At 46.2% G+C, this 24,784-nt stretch overlaps 1 protein-coding gene across 3 annotated transcripts in view; it reads right to left on the reverse strand.

Moving 5' to 3' along the window:
* SLC39A11 (solute carrier family 39 member 11) overlaps positions 1–24,784 on the reverse strand; it is a 266,347-nt gene that overhangs the window by 90,809 nt on the left and 150,754 nt on the right. For all 3 annotated transcript variants that reach the window (XM_037069882.1, XM_037069881.1, XM_037069880.1), the window contains one exon: positions 6,388–6,558. In XM_037069882.1, coding sequence (XP_036925777.1) covers positions 6,388–6,558 — 171 coding nt within the window. The remainder of the gene's footprint in view (positions 1–6,387; positions 6,559–24,784) is intronic.

The raw sequence follows: 24,784 nt of genomic DNA on the forward strand, positions 1-24,784 counted from the left end.
ACAAAATACACCAGTCAGTGTAGTCACTGGAATGTCTATTGCTCTTCAGTATGAATGGTAACACGGTAACCAAAAAAAAGATGGCACGGACCTTCCTGCAGGAAGCCCCATCTACCAGGGGAAACAAACATGGTCAAATAACTGCCATCTGGAGACTATCATTGCCATATCGTGACAGAAGAAGGCACAGGATACTTGCAGCAAGGAGCCCTAGAGGAAGAAGTGACTAACCTGCTGAATAAACGAGATCAGTAATGCACAATCTGTATTACGTGTCATAGCACCACCCCATTCGAGGGCGGGAAGAGATCACAGTGATCGCTTAATACGCCCCTCCCTAAACTGTCAAATGGAGCAGTGAGTGTTTGAATGAGATTACCTCTCGAATCCCTTTAAACTCCAAATGTAACTTTCTCACAACAAAGCAATGGATAGCAGTGCGCTTTTGAGACCATAAACTACTCATGAAAAGAGATTAGCAGGAACTCGATTGCTACTTGAGTTTTAATTCTACTCAGATATAGAAGAGGAGCCTGTTTGCCTCAGGCCCAGGAATCCCCCCTGGAAGGCTCAGAGACTTTAAGTCTGTAATTTATTGTGTGAAAAGCACTTTAAGAGACACTGTGTTCAGTCTGGGGTCACTGTCAGAAAAACATCCTTTCCTTGGGATATTGTTTACCAAAGGACTCGAGTGCCCCAGGCTGGGAGAAGGATGAGGAGTGAGGAGGAGGCACTGCCACCCTCAGGAGCGTTGGCATCCTCCGTCATGGCCACTGGCCTCTCGCTGCTCCTTACCACTTCTTCCAGAAACATTTCAACTGCCTGCGCACCTGGCCATCTGTTTCTCTAAAGCAGAGGTCTTTCCTGCTCTACACCTGTGGACAGACAGTCTTCATGAGGTCTGTGGGCACCCAAAACTGCCTGCAAATACTGTGTGCACAGCATCCTGTAATAAGAAGGCCACTGCGCTGACCAGATTCTGAAGGGGACCTGGGAGCCACAGACGACAAAGAACACATGTGTACTTTATTTGATCCACATGTGAATCAAATATTAACTCGAGTGCCCTGAGTGCGTCCACATGCCAACATGTATATGCACAGACTCCAGAAACCCCCAGGAGACAGGACACTCGCTAACAGGCTTTTACTTCAACATTAAAAAAAATTTTTTTTAGAACCTCTGGCCAAGATGGAGGCACAGGTAGGCACTGGGAGGCACTGTGCTTCCTTGCACAACCAAAATAAGGACAACAACAAATTTAAAAACAAACAACAACCAGAACTGACAGAATATTGAACTGTATGGAAGTTTGACAACCAAGGAGTTAAAGAAGAAACATTCATCCAGACCAGTAGGAAGGGCGGAGTTGGCGGCCCGGCAGAAAGGGGTCTCAGCAAAGCGGTAGCTGGCGGACCCCATGCGCACAGGGCAGCAGCTGTGAGGCAGTGGACTGTGGAGTGCAGTGCGGCGCACGAGGCAGCTGGTGGAGTGGGCGGTTCCACATTCATATGCAGATAAACCAGGCGAAACTAGGGAGCACGATAGACCACGCAACCCAGGGTCCCAGTGAGAGGAAATAAAGCCTCGGAACACCGATTTTAAGCACCTGTGGGTGCTGAGGTGCCAGGAGAGACTCCCAGCCTCAGGAGAGGCAGAAGAGGTCATTGGAGAGACTCACAGGGCCCTGGAATGTACACAAACCCACCCACCCACCCGGGAATCAGCACCAGAAGGGCCAATTTGTTTGTGGGAAGCAGGGGAAGTGACTGAAAGCCAGCACAGAGCAGAGCAAGTGCCATCATTCCCTCTCAGACCCTTTCCCCACATACAGCGTCACAACGCAGCCAGTGGGTTGCCCTGCCCTGGTGAACACCTAAGGCTCCGCCCCTCACTACATAACAGGAGCCTCGAGACAAGAAAGTGGCCCAAATGAAAGAACAGATCAAAGCTCCAGAACAAATACAACTAAGCGACGAAGAGCTAGCCAACCTATCAGACGCACAGTTCAGAACACTGGTAATCAGGATTCTCACAGACTCGGTTGAATTTGGTCACAAATTAGATGAAAAAATGAAGGCTATGCTAAGTGAAATAAAGGAAAATGTACAGGGAACCAATAGTGATGGGAAGGAAACTGAAACTCAAATCAATGGAGCAGACCAGAAGGAAGAAAGAAATATCCAATCAGAAAAGAATGAAGAAACAAGAATTCAAAAATATAGGGAGAGGCTTAGGAACCTCCAGGATGCCTTTAAACACTCCAACATCTGAATTATAGGGGTACCAGAAGGGGAAGCGGAAGAGCAACAAGTGGAAAATTTATTTGAACAAATAATAAAGGAGAACTTCCCCATCTGGCAAAGGAAATAGACTTCTAGGAAGTCCAGGAAGCTCAGAGAATCCCAAACAAGTTGGACTCAAGAAGAAATACACCAAGGCACATTATAATTACATTACCCAAGATAAAAGATAGGGAGAGACTCTTAAAAGCAGCAAGAGAAGACAGTTACCTACAAATGAGTGCCCATCAGACTGTCAGCTCATTTCTCAAAAGAGACCTTACAGGCAAGAAGGGGCTGGAAAGAAGTATTCCAAGTCATGAAAGGTAAGGACCTCCATCCAAGATTACTGTGTCCAGCAAGGCTATCATTCAGAATGGAAGGGCAGATAAAGTGCTTCCAAGATGAGGTCAAGTTAAAGGAGTTCATCATCACCAAGCCCTTATTATATGAAATGTTAAAGGGACTTATCTAAAATAAATGAGAAGACTGAAACTCTGAACAGTAATGACAATGAACTCACAACTATCAACAATTGATAACAAAACAAAAATAAAACAAAACAAAAATAAACTAAGCAAACAACTACAACAGGAACAGAATCACAGAAATGGAGATCACATGGAGGGTTATCAACAAGGGAGTGGGAGGAGGAGAGGGGGTAAAAGGTACAGAGAATAAGTAGCATAGATGGTAGGTAGAAAATAGACAGGGGAGAGTAAGAATAGTATGGGAAATGTAGAAGCTAAAGGACACATAAGTATGACACATGGACATGAACTAAAGGCGGGGAATATAGGTGGGAGGGGGGCAGGGTTGAGGGGAGTGAAGGAGGAAAATGGGACAACTGTAATAACATAATAAAATATATTTAAAAATAAAAAATAATAAAAAGGAAAAAATTTCAAACAAAATGTCATCCTCAGGACATATAAAACTAAATGAGCAAAGACAAAAAATTCATAAAAAATCAATTATCCACTTAGTCACTTTGAAAAATCTATCTTGCAACCCAGAGTCTCAGGGAATGTCAAAGCTCTAGTTAAATTTTTAATAAACTGGAAAGGATAATGTTAAAGAAGAGACCTTTTCAAAGGTGAGCTCAGTTGGCCCAAAGGTTGTGGGTTTTTGCTAAAGAAACCACACACACACACAAAGGTAAGCTGGCGACAGACGAGTTGTGGTCACAGTTCTCAGCAAAGGGCATAAAGCTGCTGATGGCAGCTGAGGGCAAGCGACCCTCTCCTCAGACGAGTTANAGTCACTTTGAAAAATCTATCTTGCAACCCAGAGTCTCAGGGAATGTCAAAGCTCTAGTTAAATTTTTAATAAACTGGAAAGGATAATGTTAAAGAAGAGACCTTTTCAAAGGTGAGCTCAGTTGGCCCAAAGGTTGTGGGTTTTTGCTAAAGAAACCACACACACACACAAAGGTAAGCTGGCGACAGACAAGTTGTGGTCACAGTTCTCAGCAAAGGGCATAAAGCTGCTGATCCAGCTGAGGGCAAGCGACCCTCTCCTCAGACGAGTTAGATGCTTGAGACTCAAGGAGAGAGCCCCAGTGGGGTCTTCAGAGTCACGCCTATTTCAACCCTTGGTGATTTTATCCAGTGTTACGGGTTTAAATTACATCTGTATGCCAGTGATTCACAAATTTATCCTCCCAGTCCCCAAATGCACCCATCTCCAAACCGATCCATCCAGCTGCCTCGTTAATATCTCCACTTCAATGTCTAATGGCAATGGAACCTCAGAGTCCAAAACTGAATTTCTGACAGTCCCCCTTAAACCTGCTCCTGCTGCAAATTTCCCCTCTCAGTTGACAGCAACTCCACCTTTGTAGCTGGTCAGCCCTGAAATCCCAGGGTCCTTCTGGGCCCTCTTTCTTTCGCACCCTACATCCGATTCATCAGTGAGTCCCGTTGGCTCCACCTTCCATAGACATCAGAATGGGAGGCCTCCCTGCCACCGCCTGTACTGCCACCCTGATTAGCCACCGCCACCTCCACCTGGATTCCTCACAGGTCTCCCTGCTTCCACCCGCGCCCCTCCTAAGTCCAGTCTGAAGTCAGGGAACAATTCCAAATGAGCACATGGGCACGCAGCTGTGATATGAGAAGGGTATGTCAGGGGAAAGCATATTCCTGGGTCCTCAAAGCCCATCGCTATGAAATCTGCATCTCAGAACACTTTTGCTCTGCAGAGAGACAGAGAATCCCCACTTAAGCCAGTAGAGTTATTTTGTTTGGCTCTAAACCTACAAGACACACCTTTTGTTGTTTCAACTGATTAAAGAAGGGGTCTTGAACAGCAGAAAGACAGCTACTATTATGACCAAACAGGTGCCACAAGCAACTTCTCTAAGGACCAGCTTTGAACAGGATGAAAGAGACTGGAGAGACTTTCAAGTTTCCCTCTGCAGCGCCCCTGGTCTCCCACCAAGCTCTTTAAGACACTTAGGGGCGAGTGTGACCAGACCTCCCACCAAGGCAAATCCACACGATCGGCTTTGTACACTAGTGTCTGCTGTAAGACTTCATCCGAAGGCGTACTCAATAGCAAGCTCTGGAAAACCAACCGAAAGAATTAACACCCAAAGAGAAAAAGCCAAGAGGGAAGTGAGAAACAGAAGTCGCAGAAAAACCTGGGTGAGCCAGCCTATACGACCCCATGCCAGGGGTGCTCCTCCCCTGGAGGAAGACAGTAAAACATGACTGGGCAACACGGCAGAGATTTAATATACACACTGGAGTATGTAACACATCGCCACTTTCGTTCTTTAAACACGAGCAGGAACCGTCCTCTGGTGCAGGCCTAAGACTGTGGAGTTACCCCCAGGGAAAGGGACTCGGCTTGGCTGCGGCCTTTGCTCCCACATACCAAGCCAGAAGGTAATGGGGCGACATCCACAGCGGCTTGGAAGAGAAATATGGGCCTCCAGCCAGCTTTGCCCGCTCAAGTCATTGCTCCGGTAACAAGGTAACAGGTTGACACTATGAGCTCTGCAAGGACTCGGGTAATATGTCATCTGTGGACACTCCCTGAGCAACATTATTGCTTAACCTGTAGTTCCAATGCAACAAAAAATGGATCAGCATGTTTAAGACCTCAAGACTGAGGAAGTCACGGCTGGAGAGAACGGGAATATTGCTGAAGCCAGTAACAGCATGTTCCAAGCCCTCATAAGCCCCGGCTACTGTACTAAACACACAGATATGTTTAAACACAATAGAGCATATACATATATAACGTTTTATTTATCAGACACATATGATATACACACATAGCATCTTCGTTATCAAAATAAATGAAGTTTGCTTTGTAAAACACAAAGATCCTAGTTATCTCAGTGGTAGCATTATCCCCATTTCAGAGATGAGAAAACCAAGTGAACCCCACATGACCTGTTATGATATGCCAATGAGTAAGTAATAGAGCTGGAATTCCAAAAAGTAGCCCAAGGAGTTCCTCAGGTTGCCCCAATTTATTTTTTATAATACCTTTATTCTTTTTTATTTTTATCTGTGTTTTCTAGTTATGCTACCTAAAACATGTATGTAGCAACTGTACAGCTAAAACTGTACACTAATACATTTTTTTCAAAGAAAATAAATCCAAAGACACAAAACCAATTCTCCCAAAATGCTAAAAAGGAAAGGATTGGTAAGGACATTTCAGAAAAATGTCCCACGTAAAGAAAGCAGGTAAGACAAACGTCTATTTAAACTGTACTGAAATCCATATTTTGAAAGAGTGTGAAGTGGAACCAGAGACACCCATGCTTAGGAAAGGCCCATTCTCCAAAATTGGGCCACAGCTGTGGACATGGGCCCTGAGGGACTCAGCATCAAACTCGTGAAGAAAGGAACTTGCTGACAGGGATAGGAGTGACACTTTTTGAAGTGACTGGGACGGGAAGTTTTAACGTACAATGATCCCTTTAGATTCTAGAAGAAACCTCCAAAACACAGTCAAGAGAGACTGCAATTCTTCCCCCAGTCCCCTCAAAAAAGGGTCCACATCCTCCCGACTTCCCAGGCCCCCTTTCAAGCCAGGCAACAGAGCTGGCAGGGACCCCACCTCCAGGTAGGCGGCAAGACCTCACCTGGGATGTTGTGTATGGTGATGGCCAAGATGAGCAGCGCGATCCTCCTCCAGCTGCTGTCACTGCGAGGAGCCAGGTTCCCTGGAGAAGGCATGGAGACAGCAGGGCCCTCTGGAAGGCCGGTGGCCACCACCTTCCTCCTCTGGTATGCCTCACCGTTCTCACTTTTGTCTGAGCAAAAAGAGAGGGACAGGAAGAGATAGCACTTTGAACATGAGTGAGTACTTTGAACTTGGGCAAGCAGCAGCAGGAGGCAGCTTTCAAGACCAGGATATGAGCTACTTCCTAACTTTCAAGTGGACCGTGGATTCTCCTGCGTGCTCCTTCATTTCTTCACCCCTTCGATCACTCACTCATCCATTCGTTCACTCATTCAGCAGACATTCATCGAGCAGACATTCAGTGCCCACTGTAAGGGTACTGACAAGAGTAAGGAAGGTGAAAACAGCACATTCGTGGTGCCTGTCTTGAAGAAGCCATATTGAGCAGTGATCAGAAGCACAGAGTCTGGAACCAGATGGCGAGCTCACAAGCTGTTTAACCTCTTTGTGCCTTACTTTCCTGGTTCACAAAACGGAGTAACAGTACCTACTTCTGAGAAGGGCTACTCAGCAGAGGTTTTGCGAGGATTAAAGGAGAGGCCGTGTGAAAATACTCAGACTGCCCTAGATGCTGTGTGCATGGATCATAGCGGCTGTCCTATAACCTTCTCTCCCAGTCCACAGAAGTCTATCATGTGAGACTGCTGTCCTGGTCACAGTGACTCAGGGGGCACCCGTTCAAATGCCAGGCTCAGCCAATGAGATTCTCTCTCCGGGATGGGGACTGGAATGGGGAAAGAGCCTGGGACTCTAGTGTGGGTTTTCAACCAAAAGGTCACAGGAAATGAGGGCAGCCGTGATGTACCATGCACGAAGGGAACAAGGCAGCAGGTTGGAGATACACGGAAGGAAGCAGATGCCCACAGACAAGCAGAGATGGGAAATCACGTGTTCAGAGACAGGCAGAGGGACAGACAAATGGCAGCCTGGGTGTGGTAAGACCTTCTGGCCTCCAGGAGCTGACCTCAGTACCCAGCCCTTGACTTTCATGAACTAACCCTCCTTTCACAAAGTCCCTTTTGAGAACACAGTTGAAGGGTATCATTTCTTAGGACCAGAGAGTCCTAAACACCACTGGTCTCCTGGATCATTTGTTTATTCCTAATGGAGGTAAAATGCCTGGAAAAACATACAGGAGAACAAGGGTGAGGCTGAGCAGCCAGGCTGGGGGTCAGGGCACGAGTGGATCTGTGAGAGAGGCTTCCCAGAGCTGGGGCGTTGATCAAATCTAAAATACACGGGGGCACAAATGGAACAGCGAGTCTTTCGGCCATGAGTGAGCATGAGAACATGCAAAGCATAGCTCAGATGTCACGGACAGGTCACCAGAACACGTTTTCAGGGCACCACCACGAGCAGGGTAACGACACACCCCGGTGTGGCTTGCTACCACAGCAGGGCTATTGGCGGCCCTTTCCCTCTCAGACGTGTCCTGGTCTGGAGCATTAATCATGTGGCTCCCAGGCTGCGGAAACCACAGAGGCCTGGTGCAGGGACATCTGTCACTGAGGTCAGTGGTTGTCAACCTGCAGGGCAGGAGGCAAGCTCTATGTCCCTCCTTCCCTTGTCTACTCACCCATTTTCCACGAGGGAATGAACTCTCATCTCCAAGCTGAAAGCTACAGAAAATGTTCCCGAAGTGCAATAAAGAAACAAGGGGGACTTCAGGGATTCCCTTCCCTCCGACCTCACTCCCTGCTGTAACACAAGGCTGGGGTGGGTTATCCTGCCCTCGTGGTGCCTCATTTAAAGACCAGACTCTCAGTCCATAAACTTGACCATGTCCTTGATTCCCTTTTCAGATAAACTGCCCAAGTGGAATACTGTTTTATATTTCAAAATCAAGAAAAGAAAAAAAACACACTTTGAGAATCATTTTGGGTTTGTTTACTCAAATCAAGCCAGCAGGGCTTAAAGAGTGAGAAGACACCAGAGACAGGTGCAGCCCTCCCCAGTCCTGGTGGGCTTTCTAGGAACAGCTGACTCTCGCTTCCATGAGGGAGAAGAGGCCTTGTATCAATCCCTGGGAGCACAGGCCTTCCAGCCCTCCTGCAGTCAGCTGCCTCAACTCGTACACCGGCCTCTGGAGGAGCACACAACCGTCTCAGTTGGACAGTAACCCCTCCAGGCAATATTTGCACACTCAAAGCTAAACACCCTCTGTGTGGCATCCGTACCATGTGTGTGTGTGCATGCATGAGTGTGCAAGCATATGAGTGCCACGCAGTACAGTCTTGCTTGCCTCAGATATCAGACAGTCGTCATGTATGTTTGCATGTGCATGTATATATATACACAGGGGGGGTGTTGCTGTACGTTTAAAGTTGACGACATCTAACAACTCAGGCTGCAGAGGCTAGATGGGAAATTGAACTAAATATCTGGGATTTCAAGCACATGAATACTAAAGCCACGAGCCAGCAGAGTGGAGGGCTGTGCAGGAAACAAGCCGCACCATGATGGAGGCCACCCTGGCATCCCCTGTGCCAGCCAGGGGGCATCACTGCCTCCTTGGGCCTCCTGAGTCACAGGCCTGACCTAGATGCTCTTCAGTGGAAAAAAAAACAACCCCCAAATCCAACTCTTCCCTTTAGAATTTTATAATTTAAGGGACGACAGACAGGGAAGACATAAATTCCTTTAAGTCTAAGGAGCAGAGCTACTCAGTCTCTAACAAAGTGCTGAAGGCTGCGCTGGATTTTGTTAGCGACGCGGAGGGCTCGGATTCTGAACCTCCTGCAAACAATGTCCAGAGAGCCACAGAGATGAGACACACTGGCACACCCCAGCACCTAACATCAAGCATGGAGCACCGTGGACCGAGGGAAAGAAGCCTGCCTCGTCTTGGGCTCCCAAGGTGTGAGTCCTTCTCCTGTGGGAAGCGGGAGGCTGTGAGCCCCTCATATACTTCTGAAAGTTAAATACGCCACCACTAGTGAGCCTGCAATGAGGAAAATCCACCCAAATAAGCCACAAGCATACGGAGGTGTCCTGAGTGAAGACTGTTCTTGCCTCTCCTGGTTAGGGTTGGATGAACCATCACATGTCATCAGGTAAAATGGCAGCACCTGGTATGGGGACACAAGTGGGGCACAGTGACAGGAACCCAGGAGATTTTTTGAAATAGGGAAGGCTTGGACACCTGTGAAGTAGGACTGGGCAAGAGGAAGGACATTTAGGGATGGAATGACTGATGTCAAGGCAGAAATAGAAAACATCAATGCCCCTGGCTAGTAGGTGATACTGAGGACTTAGCGTAATACTCACAATCCTTACAGAAGCCCTGTGAAGTAGAGATCGCCCCCGGAACTAATGAGGAACTTGAAGAGGAGAAAGATGGGGGAACTGGTCCCAGGTCACAGAGCCCTGAGTCAAGCCAAATCCTCTGTCTGGAAACTGCCCCTGGCTGGGCCCCTTGGCCGACTGGCGGGGCGGCAGAGTGCTGCTCTCCTGTGCTCTCCAAAATGTGCAGTGTGGGCAGTCACTGTAGTGACATTTAGTGGCTTGAAATCCCAGAGGTTTCAGTTCAGACATGTGTACACAGCAGAGAGGTTCCAGTGAGTGACGAGAGACAGAAAGGCTCAGTGGAAGTCTTGGATCTACCACCATTCCCACTCACAGACAAGCACAAAAACAGTTTCTTAACCCAATCAACCCACCATTTCTAAGTATAAGTAGGAAATACTTATAAACACTGAGTATGGAATCCAGGGCTACAGTTCCTCCAGGAGGGTAGAAAAGAACCACTTTGAAGTGGATCATCATCAAAAAACCTTTTTTTACATCTGAACACAAGCATCTAAGAATCCACACAAAGACAGAGGCCCCAGCCAGACCTCAGCCCATGGTCCCTGCCCCTTCATCTTTGCATGGGGGCATCGCATTGCTGCATTTGAGAATGGGGACCCCAGGCAAACAGACAGACCAGTCCAAGGCTCACTCTTCCCACTGGATCGAAGGGTGGCCTGATGTGACACAGTGACTTCCTGGTTTCCTCTCCCCGAAACGAGCAACACAGTTCTTGCCCCAACACATTGGATCACTGAGCAACAGCAGACAGGGGTCTGGTGGTACAAGCCAGGGGCCACAGCCAAGGAGCCCTGCTGCGTGGGAGAAGCCTGCCCCTCAGGGCTTTGGCTCCTCCCCTGCGAAGGGAAAGGTCCCAATGTCTCTAGGTCAGTGGACGGAACCCATCTGGGATCAGCAGCTGCTTTTGGAAGCTACCATCTTCTTTCCAGCAAAAAGAAAAATGTACCAACATGGTTTTAAGTGGTTTTTGAATCCTTATGGAATCAAGGACCTTTGTTTTCATAGCCCACGGGCCCAGTCCCACCAGGGACGAGGGGTGTCTGAATCTAATAGGCCTCCCAGGAATACAGCAACACTAATTAACACATCACCAGCCACGAGAGCTTTAAAAATCATCCCCAAGATATCATTGGAGACGATTTGGTTGAATTAAAACAAATAGGCAAATCCTTAGCTGATTAAGTGCAGAAAATTTCAAATCCCTGGAAAAATACCTTCTCTGAAAGCCGAGCCCCTGTTCCAAAACAAAATGAAGAGTAGTCAGCAATACTTACTCACTGTGTACGACGTGTGCATAAACAAAATCAAAAGGCCGACGGAAAGCAGGGGGAGAGGAGGGTCCATGGGCAAGTACTTTTACTTTCTTCTTGTTTTCCAGAGAACCAGAATGACTTGGGGTAAGAAATTCAAGTATCTACATGAGTGTGACAATGCTTGCTAAGAATTTGGTTCTGTTTCTCTACTCATTTATGGGACTAGCATGACTTCCTTTATATATTATAATTGATGCTGACTTTGAACATGAACTAATTACTCAACATTGCTTATATCAACGCTGGCAGATGGAGAAACCAAGGCCCACAGAGGCCCTTCTTGCTGGTCCCATGGGAATTTAAGAAAGGCCAGGGTGGTTCCCTCCGTCTTGTCAGAGGGCCCTTCAGCTTGGAGACATCTAAATTTAAAGCCTATGACTGTCTCTAACCCTATCCATAACTCTCCTACTGTTTCCTCTTTTAAAGCAGAAACCATAAACATAACCTCATTAAAGGCCCTTGCCCAAACATACAAAATCCCCAGTATCCCTAAGACAATGGCTGACCCCATGCCCAGTTCATGTAGACTCTTTTGCATATTTGCAGTCAGCACAAAAGGTGACAAGAACAGGTCACACTGTCAGCCACGGGATTGTGGCTAGGTCAATCGTTAGCCATAAGGCTTCAGGCAAATGCTGTCTCTCTGCCTCAGTGTTATCATGGTAAAATGGGTTTGATAATCATATCTACTAGTAAGGTTGTTATGAGAACTAAACATACATCAAGCACGTGGCACATGAAAACCACAATCAATGTTAGCTATCATTATTGATGACATTTTAATGTACGGTTTCCTATACCACTTGTTTCACTTAAAATTACAGAAACACTTTCTAGACTTCTTAGCCTCTTCGACTCTAGTTTCTAATGGCTCAAGGGCATTTTGCTTATTTCTAAGCGCCTTCTTTTATTCAAGTTCGAACGGTCATTTTTTTCCAGATTCTAAAAGATGCAGTGCCTCACTCTCGCCATGTGGGGGCATACTCTTTCTGCTCCCTCCCACCCACAATGGGCACCCACCCAGGGAAAGTTCCTATCTTGACTTCAAGCACTAAATCTTTGTTTTATGGCTTCATGATTCATCTGCACCACTGAACATGGGAAGGGGGGCTGAGCTGCCCTCCAGAAATGGCTTAGTGCATGAGGGAAAGTTCCTATCGAAGATGGGAGGAATCTGTTCAACCCTTACATCTTCCACATGCTTGTCTGAACCTGACTTGCCCAACAACTGGTTTCCTAAAACTGAACCACAGTGGAGAGGTCCCCCATGTGCACATTACAGGCATCTGCATCTGAAAATAGATCAGAGAAAAGTCCCTTCATTTATCCAATACTCCCTTCCTACCTTCCACTACTAATCTTCAAAGTGATTTTGGCTTCAATTTTCAAAAAAAAAAAAAAGGAGAGGCACCAGTTGAAATGGAAAGAAAAAAGAAAATTAATTCTTGGCTTTTGACCTTCGAGGGCAAGGGGTGGCACCACCTGGTGGTTTAAAGGAGAAAATGGATTTTTTTAAAATTTAACTTTTGTTCAAGTACAGTTTTCTGTCTTGTATTCCCAGCCCTGCCCCGCCCCAGTGCTCCCCACCTCCCTCCCATCTCCGCCCCCAACCTTAGTTATTGTCCATGTGTCCTTCATACTTATTCATGTGAGTCCATCCCCTTTTCCCCTGTGATTCTCTCCCCTCTCCCCTCTGGACCCTGTCAGCACGTTCTGTATTTCAGTGTCTTCAGTTACATTTGGCTTGCTTGTTTGTTTTGTTGTTTAGATTCCTGTTAAAGGTGATATCATATGGTATTTGTCTTTCACTGCCTGACTTATTTCGCTCAGCATAATGCTTTCCAGTTCCATCCATGATGTTGCAAAGGGTAGGAGCTCCTTCTTCCTTTCTGCAGCATAGAATTCCATTGTGTAAATGTACTATAGTTTTTTGATCCAGTCATTCACCGATGGGCATCTAGGTTGCTTCCAAGTCTTGGCTATTGTAAATTGTGCTGCTATGAACATTGGGGTGCATAGGTTCTTTTGGACTGGTGTTTCAGGGTTCTTAGGATATACTCCTAGCAGTGGAATTGCTGGGTCAAAAGGCACGTCCATTTTTAGTTTTCTTAGAAAATTCCATACTGCTTTCCATAGTGGTTGTACCAGTCTGCAATCCACCAACAGTGAACTAGAGTCCCCTTTTCCCCACACCCTCTCCAACACTTGTTGTTTGTTTCTTTGTTCATGGTAGCCAATCTGACTGGTGTTAAGTGGTATCTCATTGTGGTTTTGATCTGCATCTCTCTGATAGCTAGTGATATCGAGCATCTTTTCATGTGTCTCTGGATCCTCTGTATGTCCTCCTTGGCGAAGTGTCTGTTCAAGTCCTTTGCCCATTTTTTAATTGGGTTGCTCGTCTTCTTTGAGTAGAGTCGTGTGAGTTCTTTGTATATTTTGGAGATTAAACCTTTGTCTGAGGTGTTATTGGCAAATATGTTTTCCCAAACTGTTGCTTCTCTTTTTATCTTGATACTGTTTTCCTTGGCCATGCAGAAGCTTTTAAGTTTGATGAGATCCCATTCGTTTATTCTTTCCGTTATGTTCCTTGTTCTAGGGGACGTATCAGTAAAAATATTGCTGCGTGGAATATCTGAGATTTTCCTGCCAAGGCTCTCCTCTAGGGTTTTAATGGTTTCCCGGCTTATATTTAAGTCTTTTGAGAAAAGGGATTTTCAAGGGGAGGGATTTCCAACTATGTGACATTTCTGCACTAAATGCTGTCTTTAGAAACTGCCAGGCACTTGAACCGTGACTCAACTGTCAGGAACTAGAAAGGTGGGAGAGCTGGAGACTGGCCATATGATGCCTCACATGGTTGAACAAGAGCCAATGGGAACAGGGGAGAGAAATAATGCTTATGGTGCCTTTTCATAGGGAAATTCCTTTGCTTCTCTGGGCCTTTGAAGGCTACACACCCAGGAGCACCCTTAGATCCCCCAGGACCCCTTTGAACCACCAACATACAGTCTGCAGATGTGAAGTCCTGGCATGAAACCAACAGCCGAGTGTTCATTTAACTCTCATCAACTTAATTGGGTTAATGGGTGTGAATGGTCCAGGGAGGGAGGACTGGCTGGCTATCCCATCCATTTTGCCATCAGGCAAGAGCCCCATATGAAATATTCCTGCCAATAGCCTCATTTCTGATTAGAAAGATATAAGATGCATATCGAAGCAACCTTGGAAAACCTCAAAGTACATATAAGATTTAAACCACATAATAATCACATCACTTAAAACAAATACTAGAGTTTGGCATATTTGTTTCCATGCTTTTTCAGGCTGTTTACAAAACTAAGATAGATTATACAACCGTAGACTTTTCATTCCCACTAAACATAACACCAGCATTTACATCAACAACAAAAAATCCTTACACTTCAAACAATACAAATTATTATTTACTTAATCTTGACCATTGGGCATTTAGGCTATTTCTAATTTTTTTTTCCTATAAAGATCACTGCAAAACCTTTAACTTGTATAAACAGTCAGAAATCTGGACAAAGTTCTCAGAAGCTGAACCTTGATCAAAGGCCTTGATGCATTTGTCTAAGTAATTTCTAGAAAGGCCACACCATTTATACTCCCATCAACAGAATCAGGCTGCTTCTTAGTCAGCCTGGATATTTCGCATTTGAAAATAAATGTCTTCATTTACGAGGGAAATGCTATTTCCCCTCCTTTGTATTTCTCTGACTACAAGTGAAGCTGAGTGTTTTTCATGGTTTCAGGCCTATCTTTTTTTCCTTGTTTGGGAAAGGTCCTCTATCACAACGAGGCCTTCTTAAGTCTTGGTAGTATGGTTAGTTGACTCCTTACAGACATGGGTAGTTTTGCTGTGATCCACTTACATCTGTCAGTGACTAAGGAGACCTGAGACCCAGCTGGGAGTCGCAGATCCGATTCCTAGTCAGACCGCTGTGTCTAACTGGTCAAGTTGGAGTTTCAGCCTCTGTGTTTAAACTCCTTCCTGAGATTCCTCAAGACAGCACGGTGTCTTTAAAAAGAGCATGTTTTGCCCTGGCCAAGTGCCTCCGTTGGTTGGAGCACCATCCTGTGCACCAAAAGGCTGCGGGTTCGATTGCCGATCAGGAGGCACACCTAGGTTGTAGATTGGAGCTCCAGTCGGGACACGTGTGGTGGGCAACGGATAAATGTTTGTTTTTCACACTGATTTCTCTCTCTCTCTCCCCCTTCCTCTTTCTCTAAAATCAATAAAACAATAGACAAAAAAACATTATGTTTTATTTATGCTACTGTCTGGTATGGTTCTGAAAGCTGCTTTTCTCTCTCCTTATTGAAATATCACTGTTTTGAAAAGCAGAGGGTCTATGAGAGCTTCCCCCGCTTCCCTGACTTCTCCCCGCATCCCACAACCCTGCGATTCTCAGATACCATACAGTGGTTTCACAACCAGAACGCAGAGTGAAAAGACTCTAGTATGGACAGGACCCTCGCCAGTTTCCAGACTGAGCAAATTAAAAGACAGGGTGTTTAGTTGTACTTGAATTTCAGATGTAAAATACTTTTAGTGTTAGTATGTCCCAGAAATTGCAGGGACTATACTTATACTAAAAGGTAGTTACTGTTCATTTGAAATTGGAGTGCAACTGGGTATCCCGTGTTTTATTGGACAGTGCTACTTGCACCTACCTTAGGGTCCAAGTTCTCCGCAGGAAGAGGGCCTACACGTGTCTCGGTGCAAAGCCTCTCAAGGATGGACTGTGTGGGTCACGCACAAGTCAGGGCAGGAAGAGATTCCATCAAAGGCCAAGGAAGCTTCGTGGGGAGATCACAAGTATTTATTATGCTTACTTACTGGCCTTTAGGCAGAGAAGCATCTGGAGTCTAAGAAGCATGATGATAAACCTACGTATTGTCTTTGTAACTATCCTAGACATCGCCATTGGTCATTCTAATAACCACAAGCCACATGATAATCAGAGAGTCACGTGCTGCCTGATTCTCTCATCTTTTCAGCCATACATATTCTCCAGGCACCCAAAGCCATCCACGCCCTACCTTTGCTGCTGATGAATAAGCAGTTGCTTAGTGACAACACAGACACAAATAGACCTGCATAATTGGTAAAAATTAAATGCACATCAGAAGAAGAGATGGCTTCACTATTACCTGAAGATTTCTCATCTGTGAAGCAAACCACCCACTGACATGGTGCTTGTTTCAAATATCTAAGTGAGGTAATAACTCCTATTCTCTGTCAATAGAGCCAAAATTTCCAGTAAGATTAAAAAGTCCACCTACCAGGTCAGCTCTTCTAGTTTATAGGCACAAAAACCATTTGACCAATCTGAACTCATTCCCAAATAATTGATTTTGAACTAAGACCAAGTCCTAGGCGGGCTCCAGAGCTGTCTCTATATCGCTCTTCAGCTCACCCTGCACGTATGTGTTCAATGCAAACACCACAATGGGAAACGGACCATTATATCTTTTGGGGGAGAGGAGGTCCACCAGCAGAAAATGACATTTACTTCCAAAGAGCCCAACACAGCCCTGGCTGGCGTGGCTAGTGGACTGAGCACCAGCCTGTGAACCAAAGGGTTGCCAGTTTGATCCCGGTCAGGGCACATGCCTGGGTTGCGGGGCCGGGGCCCCAGTAGGGGGCACATGAGAGACAACCACACACTGATGTTTCTCTTCCTGTCTTTCGCCCTCCCTTTCCCTCTGTCTAAACTAAATAAATAAAATCTTTTAAAAAAAGAGCCAACACACTCATTTCTAAAAGGACATTTCTGAAGAATGCTAATACTTTTAAGATCTGTGCAAAGGACTCAGCCCCTCCCAGAAAGATGGTAACTCCCCAGGAACCCACAGGGTTGGAAGTTCCCTGGTGAAGGAAACAGGTGTCCAAGAGAACAGCACCTGCCTCTGGATTTTGTCCAGCTGCTAATATTAACTTAAGCGTCACCGGGCTCACTTTCCTGTTGGAGGAAATATTGCTCTCGCATCTTCTCTGATTCTGAGAATAAAAATTAATAGCCTAGCCCACTACATCTCCAAGTATGGAGTGGAGGCCAACCACTGCAGTGCCATGGTGACAGCCCCCAACACGCCTGCTCCTGGAGCCCACCCTGGAGCTCTGAACTAAAAATGCAACCAGCAACAGAACTTAGAAAAAAATAAATTCCCCCAAACCAAGGCATTCTTACATCTTCCCTGGGTCCGTGTAGGGTCTACGGAGGGTCTACGTCACTTAGCTACTACAATACATATCGCCAACATTAACACATAGCATTATATTCTGCAAACTGCAATAGGAAAGCAAAATCTTTCTTTTGTCAAAGGCCGCATAACTGAAAGGAAACTGTGGTACTGGAAAGGTTTAAGGGAGACTAATGTTCTATAAACATTTCCTGGTTCGTGGATTTTTTTGCTTTTCGGATGCAAACAACTGATGCTCAAACGCAGGATAATCACCAGAAAGAACAACAACAACAAAGGGGAAAACGTAAGCACCTGCCTGAAACTTTAGGTCTTGCTTTCTGTCTCTGTTACAAAAAGGTAGAAGAGCTGAAACTGCAATGGATGCAAAGGAGAATCTGAGTCCACGCCCACGGTCAGTAGGAGAATTTCTCCAGATCATTCCCAAGTGGTGGGCCACAGAGACCAACTCATTCATCAAAACAGTATTTAGGGACTCATGGGACCAACCAAGGAGGCCACAGAACCTATCTGAAAGAAGCCAAAAAGAAAAGACCAGGACTTCTGTTCTACGAACAAACGTCACCATATCACCCTTGGGGAAGCACCTCTGTCCCAATACTAGAAACCAAATACCCCTGCTTAGGTGACTGGCACTGAATGCTGGCCACTCCTGCTGGAACCACTGGCCAGGCCATTGTCACCTCTAGGTGCAATAGAGGCCAGAAACCCAACTTCTATCCTACAAGGCAGGCTTTGCCTTCCACCCAAACTCCCAAGGTGGGGAGAAAGGTGAGTCCCAAACATGGTCAAGGGACTCGAGAGCTAAGCAGCTAGCTACAGGGGGAGGAGGGAAGGAGAAAAAGAGGGAAAGCTACTAAGGGGAAGCTTTATTCACATCCCCTGACACCCATGTCTTCAATGCCTGAATGCCACATTAAATTGTCACCAGGCCTTCCTCTCCCTTTAGGAAGATGATTAAGTGAATGAAATCCACGGCACAGACTTCTCCAACTAACTCCATCTTCTGTCTTCTGTGTGCAACCCTAGGAGAGTCCCAACTTCTCAAAGCCCAGCTTCTCCTAAGTGTAAATGAGCTGAATTAGTCAACTTCCCGGCCCCTTCCAGCACTAACGTTCTCTGCTGCCAGAGTCAGTCTCAGACACAGGTAGCCTAAATGATCACTCATCCCCGATGAGAATAGAGGCTATTTCTGGTGCCAGTGTTTACAGAACTCAGTAAGAAAGTCCCCAGGAGCTTAAGGGACAGCACATTCCGACTGTGTGTAGAACAAGAAATGTCCACTCAGTGAGGAACAAATTCATTAGCCCAGAGTAATGAACATCGCCCTGTGCCCTAAACTAAGAGGCATTATTTTCCCTTAAAATGTGTTATTTTCTGACAATATAAAAACGTGCATATATTATTTAAAAGGGGGTAATGTTAATTAGCACAAAGAAAAACTGAAAATCATTCACCATCAGAGGTAACCACATTTTAAAAACCCTGACAATCCTTTTTGCATGTATATACTCCACGTATAGATGAACACACGCATATAAATTTCTCCTATTGACCACACTGTTTCGAAACACAACGTTAAATAGCAATAAAGCATGAATACAGTCCACATTTTTTAAATTCTCCACATTGGTGGTTCTTTTCCTGAGTTCCTGTAGCTAACAGAGGTCAAGAGGGGCACAACGCAGAGCTCCCAGTAGCTAAACAGAGAACTAAGAACACACACGCAAGCTTTTCTTCCTATTAGAAGAAAAGATATGTTTAGTGTCCAAATCATTTCAAGGTCAGGCACAGACAGTTACCTTCCAGGCCTCTAGAGAGCTCTGGTGTTTAGAACAACAAAAGCTAGCTGGACAGAATTATAAATCACCACTTAAAAACCAGTCAAATGCTGGTTGAACGTAAAAGGGCCAATGTTTCTTGCTCTCTGATTTCTGTGATGTAAATGTTATCTTAGTGAGTGGTTTCTGAGCTCTTCCTTCCTCAGGCTCAATTTAAATGCTGCCTGGGGAAGTCTCAGCTCTTCGGCCTTGCCTAGCCCTGGTCTCTGCAAGAACCCTGGCATCCCAAAGCAATTAGCCTGCTTCAGGTGACTCTTAGTTATGTAAGCTCCAACCCTCATAGCAGAACAAAATAGACATCTGAAAGCAAAGTGGACTTGAACTTGGCCTTCAGCCCCAGACTTGGGTCCATCTTCTCATCCAAGGCTCACTGCCCATGCAGAACCCTAGTTCCTTACAATGGTCATCCAGCCATGAGTTCTGGCTAGGTTACCCACTCCGCCCAGGAAAGCAGCCAATCTTCTCGAGCTGGCCAGTCCTGGTCCCTGGTCACCCGCACTTCAACTCTGTCCAAAATCCTATCCAGAGAAGAGCCAGTTCAGGGAAGGTGGAGCCCAGAGGAGCCTGCAAGAGAGGCAGTGTGTGCAAGTGAGTACAGGCCCCCTTCCCTGCCTGCCCCTTCTTTCCCACCAAGACTGAAGGCTCCGAGATGCTGCTCAGATCCAAGAAAATCACATGAAGGATGACAACGGACTATGTGGGGATGGAACAGGTGGTTGAGTGGCATCTCAATAGATGAGCTTACTAACCAGGAAGAAATGCACCCACATTGGTGGGGCAAAGGCTGGCATTCCACAAGGGTCAGCAGACAGTCCCCCTTCTGGGCAAGAGGGTGTAGGGTCTGCCACAGAGAACCTGCAGAGGGCACAATCGCCTGCATTCCTTTGGATAGAGAAGAACCCCTTTGTTAGCACAAACTACAAGGCTAGAAAGGCAAAGCCATGGCAAGGCCCTAAGGGATGTTAATGGGTCAGCTGGGCTCATTTCTAATCAGCATGGCCTTATAGGTAAGGACCTATTAGCATATCATTGAGATGCAAATAACTTATACATTATGTAAATGTAGTGAAATGGTTTTCTCTAAAAGTTTGTTTTCTTAATTGGCTAACTATTTCCCCAACAATGTGTTCATGCTACCAACCTGTTCAAGAAACAGGCAGAGTCCTAAGTAATGAAGAAAAACCACTCTCCCAACCTGGGTGTTCTCCATGGAAGAAGCACCCAAGTCATATCAATTCTTATCACGACCAACTTCTGTCCAGATTTTACTTGCAGGTAGGAAGTGAACGTGGAGAGAAAAACATGCAGCCACTACCAGAGCAGCACAGTGATGGCAATTCCAGGCACATCTGACACTGGTTTGTCAGTTGTCGCTACCTCTCCATCCGCCAGGTCAGGAAACGTGATTCAGACATGGAGCCACCTGTGTTACTCCTCACCAGGAGTAACAGGCAAGGTACTCCAGCAGTAAGCCCCAGAAATGCCATGTGCATGTGTGTGCATGTGTGCACGTATGTGTTGTGTGATGGGGAGGAGACAGAATATGCACATATGTGTTCACATACAGATTATAATCAACACATTTGGCATGAGGTGCTCTGGCAGTTTCTCCCAATCCTCTTCTGGGGACTGTCAATCAAAGCAAAGGATGGGCAATGGGTGTGGGTGGATGGCAGGGGCAGGCAGACCCAGCCTAGAGGGGCAGCAGGCTGGCTGAAGGCAGCCCGCTCTCCAGCAGGCACAAACCAGGAGACAAGGGAAAATCCACGGCGGGGTCTCTGGCACTTTCCTCTCTCCCTACCTCTTAGGGCTTCTCTCTTCCCTTTTTCTCTAAGGTAATGACACAGAGGACTCTCCGTATCACTATGCAGAAAGAAGCAGGCAAGCGTAGTGCTGGGGGAACAGAAACCTGGGTCACAGGCTTTAAAACGGCTGCTTCCCGCCTGCACGACCACTTCCTGATTATGCATATTTGGGGATATCACTTGATACCCCTGTGCCTCGGTTTCCACATTTGCCAAATGGGGCTGATAACACTGCCCACCCTTGTAGGGCTCTTGTGGGGAGGCAATGAGAGCGGGTGTGGGGCCTCCCTGGCCAGCATGCACTGAGCCCTACACAAAGCACGTGTCGGCAGTCCCCACAATGAACCTGCGTTCCACTGACAAACAGAGAAGGAAGGTACGCGGCACGTCAGTGCACCCAACCCATTCTTCAATCCAATCCAAGGGGCAGGAGGTCATTAGCGGAAGAGAAAATAAGATCATGATGGGCTCCGGTGCAGAATTTTCAAGTACCATCAAGTCCCAATTCTCCTTGTCCTGATGCTTCTTAAGAGTCCACAGTCACGTTGGCATTTTCGATTTTCAGAAAGGATCACCTGCTGCTAGAGATAATAGAGACTTCCTGTCAATAAAGGGGAGGGCTACTGCCCTTTAAGATCATCTAGTTTGCTTAGGAATACAAAGTAACTTTCTTTTTTCCCTCTTTCCTTTTCTTTCATTTTTCTTTAAATAGTAGATTTACTCATCTAATGTAGTTAGGCTAAATTAATACTAGTTTGTACTTCCTAAAAAAATGGTACAACCAGGGAGATGGTGATAAAGTAGGTCACTATCACCCCTGAAGTATGCTTATTGACCAGAGAAAACTATGGCAGATACACAGATAGACAGAGAGGTAGAGAGATGGTATATGTGCACACATACACATACACAGATAGTAAGTGATCTGTATACTGTATATTATATATCTGATGCTATTTCATTGAGTCACTATATTTCCATTTTCAGGTTTGATATTTTTAAAAATTGCATACATATATATGGTTTTTAGAAAGTCACCTTGGAAACTGAAACTTAATGGCTTGACAGGTAACTGCTAGGAAGACTAAGCACCGCTCCCACTCCCTAGGTTTGACCAGAACACAGGTAAGAAGGGAAAAGGCTAGGAGGGAAACTGCTTTCTGGAAACCAATCGACCCATCAGAATGCAGCTCCCAGCAAGGGACCATATCTCTTTCTCTACCATTCTCAGTTAAGATTTGGGGGCACCGACCATGTTCTCAGAGGGGGGCTGTCTTTTGTGCAACAGATGGAGTGGGACACGGTGCGGAGAGCTCCGTGTGGACCTTTGGGCTCAGAGACTGAATTCTTGAGCCTTCTTCTCTGAGTTGGAAGCATCGGGTCAGAAAGGAGACTGACAGGCAAAAGTATCTGTATGGCCTGAGGCAGCCTGGAGCTAACAGAGCAGAGCAAAGAACTGGTTCTGAAAGAGCAGGAGTAAAAGACATGGGAAATTAAATGGAGTGGGGCTGATCAGTGAGATCAGCCAGGAGACAAAGGAGGCCCTGCCGGGTGCAATGAGAAGACTTAATGGGGCAGAGCTGAAGCTCCTGCCAGACAGGGCACTTCTCCTACTGTTCCTGCTAAGACAGTGACCTCCAGGGACACGGAAAGAATGGTGTGGTTCCTAGTGGGAAAACCAATGCCCTCCAGCAGAGGTTCCAAGAAGGTTGCAGACTCTGGAACTGACAGCTCTGCGTTCCTTCACCCTCAGCGAGAAGCTGACAGGCCTTCCTGAAAATGAAGGCTTCAGAAGGTGTGACTCTCTGAGTGATATTCAGACTGTTGATGATAGTTAATGTAGAAAAGGAGCAAGGCCACAGGGCTGGCAGACGGGGTGCGGTTATCCTCCCCCCACACTGCAGCACTTATTACAAAACAGAGGAGAGAAGCTGAGGTCACGAGAGTTAGTGGCCACGACCTGTGAGCAGCAGACGGCAGGAGACCCGACTGAGCCCAGGCCACGGTTACAGTTTCACTGCAGTTCCCAAACACGAGTGTGCACGAATGAATGAGTGAATGACAACAAAACCCCCAATTAGGGAACCTGAGCAAAGTGCAGATTCTTGGGCTCATTTAAGCAACACATACACTAAAACTGGAAAAGTTCAGAGATCCGCATGGCCCCTGTGCAAGGATAACACCCAACTCAGTGACATCAATGGGCATAAAATTTCAGTTCAGCAAGATGAATGAGATCTAGAAGTCTCAGTCATAACATCGTACTGTATAACATCATACCAACAGTCAACAGTAAGGCATTGTGCACTTACACACCTGTTAAGAGGGTAGGCCTCATGTTAATTATTCTTACCATAACGAAGTTAAAGAAATATCACCTAAATAACTTCTAGAAAAATCACGTTAAAAATATTTTAAAGTGCAGATTCTTAGAACACATGGTAGACCTGGGCAGGGCCCAGAAGTCTGCACATGAGACAGGCACTCTAGGTAACATAAGCAGAGAAAAAAAGATCCAGAAAAAACACAATGAAAAGCCATTAAGAATGAAATTCCGAGGTTGTACGTCTTGTCCAGACCACTTGCTAATTTGTTTACTGAGATTCTTCACATGGGAATCTTACCAGCATTTTGCTCATCTTGCACCAAATCGAATACATCACCTCTGCCTAGAATGTGTTCTTCCTTCTTATAACCTGTCTTAGGAGGACAGACTCCATAATCCCCTCCATTTACCAAACCAGGAGCATGGGAATGAGTGTCTGTGTAGAGAGCCCATGGAAACTGTTCGGGGAGGACCCACGGAATCAAGGGAAACCACGGAGAGACACTGGGTGCGTGAGAGCCAAGGGGAGGTGGCAAGGAGGTACTCTGCCTGTGGGATAACCTGAGACACCTTCCCTCACGTGACTACCGAATCCAGGCTGAACAGGGGAGCAGGAACAGAACAATCAACCCAGAAGAGCTTCCTGGCACATTTCTCAAAGTCACTAGAGTGCAGCCATTTACCCTCCATAAACCACTGAAGTGGCACCTCTCCCACCAAAATCTGTCCCACATTATGCCACTGTAGCCCCCAGCCTGCAGAGAAGTCACGTCTGGGCTCAGTAGAGCTTGTAGGACTGTCTGTGCCAGAGGCTGGTAGTGGGGTGGGCTACAAATAGCAAAGTGCCCGCTGCCATAGCAACCCACGATCAACTAGGGATGGGGAAGAAGGTGCTCTGCTTAATTGAAACCCAGGCAACGTTTTAACACAAACCCCAAGGAAGTTAATGCTCCATTAGATTTTCTCCTGTCTTCTTTCTCCCCTTTCTTTTCAAGTCACCAAGTGGCTTTTAAACACTCCTCCCCGCCCCCAAAAAAATCACCTGCAAAGATGGGGCTTTTGACAAACCACTGAGCCGAATATCCCTCCCCTGATCCTCACCTCACCAGACCCAAGCACAAAGCAATTAAGACCTCCTGTTCCCTCTGTTTGTAGCCCATTCGACTGGAGGAAATGCTGTTTGCCCCTGAAATACTCAGGAATGCACTGGCTTCACCACTACCACCTCCCTGCGGCCATCCGAGACAAATGTCTCACTCAGTAATATGACTGAGAATCACCTGGAAAATGTTAAAAGACAGATTCCCTGGCCCCTTCCCAAGAGAGTTGACTGGGGCAAATTAGAGGCAGAGCACAGCATATGTAGGTTTTTTTCCTAGCACCCCCAAAAATCCTGAGGTAAATAGATCAAGACCCACCCTAGAGAAATGTAGACTCACAGACTCGGGCTTTTCCCATAGATGTGCCCTTT

This window comes from Sturnira hondurensis, unplaced genomic scaffold, assembly GCF_014824575.4.
Source record: "Sturnira hondurensis isolate 20B ecotype Veracruz unplaced genomic scaffold, ASM1482457v3 Scaffold0018728, whole genome shotgun sequence".
Lineage (NCBI taxonomy): Eukaryota > Metazoa > Chordata > Mammalia > Chiroptera > Phyllostomidae > Sturnira > Sturnira hondurensis.